We start from the raw sequence: 7,653 nt of genomic DNA on the forward strand, positions 1-7,653 counted from the left end.
TTCCAGTGTTTCATTTAGTAAGAACCACAACTAAATACATTAATCATGCTGTATCGACTGTCTGAATGGTAATACAATTCCCCAATTCTTCAAGAGTTCTGTCTTGTTCATCATTAGCAACCATCTTTTCCACAGAGCATTAACAATGTTAATTGTCTTTTTAGTTTTTATAAAGTGAAAATGATAATCCAGTGGTTAATATTGTCCATTACAGGTGTATTTGAGGGTGTATTATAGTTCTTCTTTTAGGACCAGACTAATCTTATCTTTATGATAGCAGTGTTCCAATGTCAGTCCTGCTGATAGCTTCTCTCCCTCTAACCATGGATACCCATTCTAAATATCCACCTGCTGAGAGTCACCACTAAATAATATCATTTGTAGGCCTTTACTAAGGAGACCGGCATAGAGAACTTGGCTGGAGCAAGAGTTGACCACAATTACTCCATGCCTACTATATCTCCCAAATATACAGGAGAATATCCACTTTGCCATGTGTCAGTCAAACTCAAGGGATGACGATAGAAGCTAATACGCCGAGTTGTGGAAACAATTTCTATAATCTGTCACGTGACATAGTAATAATCACTGGCTTTATAATGAAGAGGTGGACGTCTTTCAGGGCACGCAAGAGAGAGAGGAGGGAGGAGATAAAGAGAGGGTGAGATAAGACAATAAGGCAGGTAGAGAGTGTTCGGATGAGATTGCATCAGGTAAGTAAAGCAAAGTTATTTTCAGTTACAGTGCTCTTGTCAGTTACCATATCATTTCAGAGTATTTGCATATGAGTATCTGCACATGATGGCAATCAAATATCGAATGGCAGAGGAAAAAACATATTGTAAATGCATTACGTTCAGTGTGTTAATTCTCTATTCTGTGTTACATTAATTCTCTAGGCAATTAATAAACAGATTGTCACAACACTGCCATTTGTGCGTAAAGTAGCTGACCGCAGGTCGCTTAATTTCTGGTTCTAGTTAATTGCTCTCCACTCTCCCTCGCTCCAAATTCTATTATTTCATTCATGAGCACCGACGTCGTACTATTCATATTCTAAATGGTAAAATGACTCACATCAACATGGACCACATCCTATAAATACGGATTCTACTCCCTCTTGGTCATCTGTGCACAGGCTGTCCCAAAAAGAGGAGGAAACTGAAGATTAACCTTCGTATAACAGACAAGAGAGAAGACTTGTGCAAACAAACAACAATAGAAGGAACATAAGAATATCGAAGTAATCCAACTGGAGTTATAACAATTGTAAAATGTCACTAGTGGGCGCCCTGCCTTTCCTGAAACCGCGCCTATCGCCTTCTGTTTCTCCTGGGCGCCAAAGAAGACACACACTGCCAGCAAGCGAGTTCCGACCGCTCAACACGCAAGATGCCATCAGCGTGTTCGAAATTGAGAAAGAGGGTAAGTTGTCCATAGATTCAGTTATACATGTGTGTATGTATTATGTGTTATGAATTAATGGCACGAATATACAATGTATGAGCGTTATCAGGGGTACTCAAGTCGCGCGTAAAACTCGTGCCAACAGCCTCTCCTTGGCCTTTACGCACGTTGACTGGGCGCACTAGTCTGTCTCTTGCTTTCCATAACACTTTGTATTAATCCCTTGTTATAGGTTTAATGCACTGATACGGATCCACCTTGGCATTCTTAAATACAGTGAGTCCAAAGATGATGAAAACGTGTGTCTCTCTTTTCCTCTGCCAGCCTTTATCTCTGTGTCAGGAGACTGCCCGCTCCACCTTGATGAGGTGCGTCATTTCCTCACGCTGTGTCCAGAGCTGTCCATGGGCTGGTTTGAGGAGGGGAGACTAGTAGCCTTCATCATTGGGTCCCAATGGGACCAGGACAGACTCACCCTAGTAAGACACCTTCTATGATGTTATATCATTTCCTATTGATTCATAGGTCATTTACTCTATATCTTACTGTGTTTTTATTAGCTCACTGATAGTTTTTCGAAATCAGGTGCTCTGTATTACATCACCGTACATATTATTGAATGAACTTTACTTGAACTACATTAGCATTTTTCCTTTGCTGCAGGACGCCCTAACTCTTCACAAGCCCAAAGGTTCCACAGTTCATATCCATGTGCTGGCGGTCCACCGGACCTTCCGGCAGCAGGGAAAGGGCCCTATCCTGATGTGGCGCTACCTGCAGTACCTACGCTGCCTGCCCTATGTGCGCCGTGCAGTGCTCATGTGCGAGGACTTCCTGGTTCCCTTCTACCAGAAGTCTGGCTTCAAGGTGCAGGGCCGCTGTTCCATCACGGTGGCATCACTGACCTTCACAGAGATGCAGTACCCTGTGAGGGGCCATGCCCTGATGCGGCGCAACAGTGAAGCTATTGGTTTTCCTCAGACTGCGTTATTATTGGAGGAACAGACTCAGAGGCTTAAGTCTGTGTTATTATTGGAGGAACCGATTCAGAGGAGTGAGTCTGCATTGTTATTGGAGGAACAGACTCAGAGGACTGAGCCTGCATTGTTATTGGAGGAACAGATTCAGAGGAGTGAGTCTGCATTGTTATTGGAGGAACAGACTCAGAGGACTGAGCCTGAGTCTGCTGATGTGTAAATCCTTTTTTTACTGAGTAAGATATTAGATTCCTGCTGTACATATCAACTATGATGTAAAATAAAGTGATGTAAACATTTACATTTATATCTAAGATGGTAGTCTAAAGTGTACACCATACATGCATGACCGATGCAGGGAGTCTTTAAGCTTTATTACAATGTTTTAATTTCAGATACCTAACGTTATTTAATATGTGAATACTTCAACGTTAACTAGCTACATGCTAATGGATGTTAGAACAAATATTGTGTGACTTCTGTCTGTGTGAGATTATATTTTTCCTGCAAATGTTCCCGCTTAATTTATTGTAAATTTTGTCTGAAGGTTTGGGTTGCAAGCCCCTCCTCTCTGACGGTATATGGACTGACGTCACTAACTACCAGGCTTTAGCAGCTCAACCGTGCCTCCTTATCTCTATTAGTGGGCATTAGGTATACTGTAAACGTCTGAGGATTTACAAGAGGATCCTTTCATTGGACTGCCAGTAGATCTAGTGACTTAACAAGCCCGTTTTCATACAATGAGAAAAGTAGGCTACATTCACACCAATTTGGATTAATTTGTTACTGAAACTGTTTGTCTATTCATTTCCCTTTGGGTCATATGTGCAGAGTGTTAATCAAACCATGTAATATATTCTCTTACTCCACCAGAACCTGTCTTACCCTTGAATCCAATCATATCTTTAATAAATATGTTTTTGTACTGTTTTTGTTATTAAAAATATAATAAAGATGATAATGTATTAACTTTCTGAGCATGTTCAATTTGGATGACTTCAGTATAAAAATGAAATTTACTGTTGATTCATTTAACTATATTTATTCATAAGAATACACAACATCATATTCATACTTTGGCTGTGTTTACACATGCAGCCAAATTCGGATCTTTTGCCAAATTATTGGTCCAATAAGTGGGAAAAGATCCAAATTGGGCTACCTGTGTAAACACAGCCTAACATTTGTCACGACCCAGAACTAAAGCTTGCGTGAACATGGCCAGCTACTGGACAGGAAAGACTACTGGACAGCAGCTTTCAATCTATAGCTAGAGGACTCCTGATATCTCCAGGCGACTTCAACCTACTTACGTCTACCTTCGGTTCATTTCTTTCCATCTCTTTCTTTCCCCTCCTTGCCTCTTCTGGCCTCACCCTTTCCCGGACCCCTCCCACTCACAAGGCAGGCAATACGCTTGACCTAATCCTTACGAGGCTGTTCGCTTGCTAATCTCACTGCAACCCCCCTCCAGGTCTCAGATCACTGTTTGGTTTCCTTTCCTTTTCTGTCTCCCTCTCCTCCTCCGACCCAACCCACTCAGCCCCTACCCAGATGGTCATGCGCCGTCGCAATCTTCGATCTCTCTCTTCCACTACTCTATCCTCATCTATCCTATCATCTCTTCCTTCTGCTAAATCCTTCTCCTTCCTGTCTCCTGATTCTGCCTCTTCAACCCTACTTTCCTCCCTTTCCGTATCTTATGACTCGTACTGTCCCCTTTCTTCCCGGCTGGCTCAGCCCTCCCCTCCGGTTCCATTGCTGAGAAAATCATTGCGAGCATACAGAGCAGGGCAAAAATCGAGGAAAGCTAAACTTACGGAGGACCTATCATCCTTTCACTCCCTCCTCTCTACATTTTCTTCCTCTGTATCCGCTGCGAAAGTTACTTTCTATCACTCCAAATTTCAAGCTTCTTCCTTTAACCCTAGGAAACTCTTTTCCACCTTCTCCTTCCTCCTTAATCCTCCACCCCTTCCTCATCCCTCTCTGCAGACGACTTTGTCAACCACTTTGAAAACAAGGTTGATGACATCAGCTCCTCATTCACTCAGCCTATTGAGTCTATTGGTCCCACTGACACAGAATAACTACGCTACGCCTTAACCTCTTTCTCCCCTCTCTCTCCAGATAAAATCCTGAGACTAGTGAGATCCGGCAACCCGACAAATTGCCCGATCAACCCATCCCCTCCTCCCTTTTCCTGACCATCTCTATGGAGACCTTCTCCCGTTCCTCACTTCCCTCATCAACTCATCCCTGACCACTGGCTGCCTCCCCTCTGATTTAAAAATGTCCAGAGTCGCTCCCCTCCTCAAGAAACCCTTGACCACTCTGACATCAAAAACTATAGACTGGTATCCCTTCTTTCTTTTCTTTCCAAAACAATTGGGCGTGCTGTCTCTAACCAACTCTCTCGCTAGCTCTCTCAGAATGTCAGTCAGGCTTCAAGACAGGTTACTCAAATGAGACTGCTCTCTTCTGTATCAGTGAGGCTCTCCTCACTGCCAAAGCTGACTCTCTCTCCTCTGTTCTCATCCTCCTCCTAGATCTGTCCACTGCCTTTAACACAGTGAACCATCAGATCCTCCTCTCCTTCCTCTCAGGGCTGGGCGTCTCAGGCTCTGCACACTCTTAGATTGCATCCTACCTGACAAGCCGCTCCTACCAGGTGACGTGGAGAGGATCTGTGTCTGCACCACATACTCTCACTACTGGTGTCCCCCAGGGCTCGGTTCAAGGCCTTCTCCTTTTGTCTCTATACACCAAGCCACTCGGCTCCGTCATATCCTGACATGGTCTCTCCTATCATTGTTATACGGATGACACTCAACTACTTTTCTCCTTCCCCCTTCTGATACCCAGGTGGTGACACGCATCTTTGCATGCCTGGCAGATATCTCAGCTTGGATGTCGGCCCACCACCTCAAGCTATACCTTGACAAGACGAAGCTGCTCTTCCTCCCAAGGAAGGCCAGCCCACTCCAAGACATCTCCATCACGGTTGACAACTTTACAGTGTCCCCCTCCCATAGTGCAAAGAATCTTGGTGTGACCCTGGACAACACCCTGTCGTTCTCTGCAAACATCAAAGCAGCGACTTGCTCCTTCAGATTCATGCTCTACAACATCCATCGAGTATGACCCTACCGCACACAGGAAGCGGCATAGGTCCTAATCCATTCACTTGTCATCTCCCGTCTGGACTACTGCAACTCGCTGTTGGCTGGGCTGCCATCAAACCCCTGCAACTTATCCAGAATACCATCAGCCTGCCTGGAGTTCAACCTTCCCAAGTTTTCCCATGTCACCATTCTCCTCGGCACGCTCCACTGGCTTCCAGTCGAAGCTCGTATCCACTACAAGACCATGGTACTTGCCTACAGAAAAGCAAGAGGAACTGCTTCTCCCTACCTTCAGGCTATGCTCAAACCCTACACCCCAACCCGAGTGCTCCGTTCTTCCACCTCTGTGGTTGTTCCATCTAGCTATTTTAAGATGAATGCACTAACTGTATGTGACAAAAATGTAAAGTGCAGGGGCTAACTTTTGACTCAAATTGAAAGTTACAGATTGTTATAATTCCTGACTGTGAGTTTGGGTGAGGGTGAAATAGTAATATTTTGGAATTCAGTGGAAATAAAGCACTGACTGCCATATATTAGTGTTGTCTTTTTACATTAAGTGTATTATTATACCTGCTTAAATTGATAATCTCTCTCAAGGTCGTATTTATTGGAGAGAAGGCAAAGCCTTCCAGAGTACATTTTTCCCAAATAAGGCATACTGTTACCCTGTCAGTCTTCATCCACAAACCTGCCAGGTGAACAACTGAACCCACACGGAAGGGTAAATCTGGCACAAGGAAATAAACTCCCCTCACTCATTTATTTAGAACCAAATCTACAAAGTAAGCTCAATTATAACATGATCTGATTTTTCATCCTAAAATTTTATCATGACAAATTCTTTAAATCCCATCTACAAAGGGGAGACAACCACCACCATCAACAAAGCCATGTAAACACTGCTATGGTGTGTTTGAATGAATTCTACCCACAGATCACCTAATTCCATCCTTTTGGTTAGAAATGCGTGCATTTCCCCTTGCTGCTCTGGATGTAATAGTGTTGGGATATTTTCTAGCCGTTAGTGAGGAGTGCTGCTGTATGATGTGTTTGCTGAGGTCACAGCAATGAATGAAGGTCGACTCACCCAGCCATCAGTGTTAGAAGCGTGAGCGGCACTAAATTGTATTAAACGAAAGACAGGTGTCAGTGCCTATTCATCCCAACAGTGGAAACAGAGTGGTGCAAATGCTTCCTCTTGTGTGCAGTGGACACAGGATCAGTGCCAAAGACCGTGGTATGGTATTATGGCAATAATCACACAGCAATACAAAAGGGCCTGCAATTACTTTCGTCATTCATTATGCTTTGTTTACAATGACTGAAAACAATTTAGTGTCACACCCTATTTTGTTTCACCTGTCTTTGTGCTTGTCTCCACCCCCTCAGATGTCGCCCATCTTTCCCATTATCCCCAGTGTATTTATACCTTTGTTCTCTGTTTGTCTGTTGCTAGTTCGTCTTGTCGAGCATACCAGCGGTTTTCCCATACTCCTGTTTTTGCTGTAGTCCCTGTTTTCCTGGTTTGACCATTCTGCCTGCCGTTCTGTACCTTGTGACACTACCCTGGATAACTGACCTCTGCTTGCCATGAGCCTGCCTGTCACAGATCCCTCCGGAACTGTGTCATTACGCACACCTGGTCCCCATTTCCCTGATTGTAATTGTATAAATGTGCCCTTTGGTTCACACCATTGGGATGTCGATTATTGTTCCAATGTCCGTTGGTCGTGTGAGTACCTGTGCTGTGTTTTGGCTTTCGTGCCGCTTGTATTGCGCAGATGATTACGGGTCTCATCTAGTGTGGTATCATTGTGTGCGTGTGTGTTACGGGTCTCGTCCCGGTGTATTTATTCAAGGTACTCCTCGCTCTTTTGTTTGGGTTTCTACCCTGTGTTTTGTATATGTGTTTGTTTGGTCTTCGTCCACGTGCCTTTACATGGCACGCTGTAATTTGGGTAAATAAAAACCCCTATTACGCATTCCAGCACCTGTCTCCCAATCCCTTTATACCGACGTGACAGAATAATCAACCATCAAGGGAGACAGCAGGGATGGCCCATAATTTGTGTCGTTTCAGTCATGACAGTTATTCAGACAACATGGACAAATCAACAAAGTGGTCCCTTAGACCTTTG

General features: G+C 44.0%; 1 protein-coding gene across 1 annotated transcript; it reads left to right on the forward strand.

Annotated features, from left to right (window-relative positions):
• Window positions 1-630: 630 nt before the first annotated feature.
• LOC106607000 (serotonin N-acetyltransferase) lies at window positions 631-3,287 on the forward strand. The gene is made up of 4 exons (XM_014203530.3): window positions 631-713; window positions 1,139-1,425; window positions 1,732-1,886; window positions 2,071-3,287. The coding sequence occupies exons 2-4, from the start codon at window positions 1,275-1,277 to the stop codon at window positions 2,602-2,604; spliced, it is 840 nt and encodes a 279-aa protein (XP_014059005.1). The 5' UTR covers window positions 631-713; window positions 1,139-1,274; the 3' UTR covers window positions 2,605-3,287.
• The last annotated feature ends 4,366 nt before the right edge of the window (window positions 3,288-7,653 follow it).

The sequence above is a fragment of the Salmo salar genome, chromosome 06 (genome assembly GCF_965601325.2).
Source record: "Salmo salar chromosome 06, fSalSal1, whole genome shotgun sequence".
Classification (NCBI taxonomy): domain Eukaryota; kingdom Metazoa; phylum Chordata; class Actinopteri; order Salmoniformes; family Salmonidae; genus Salmo; species Salmo salar.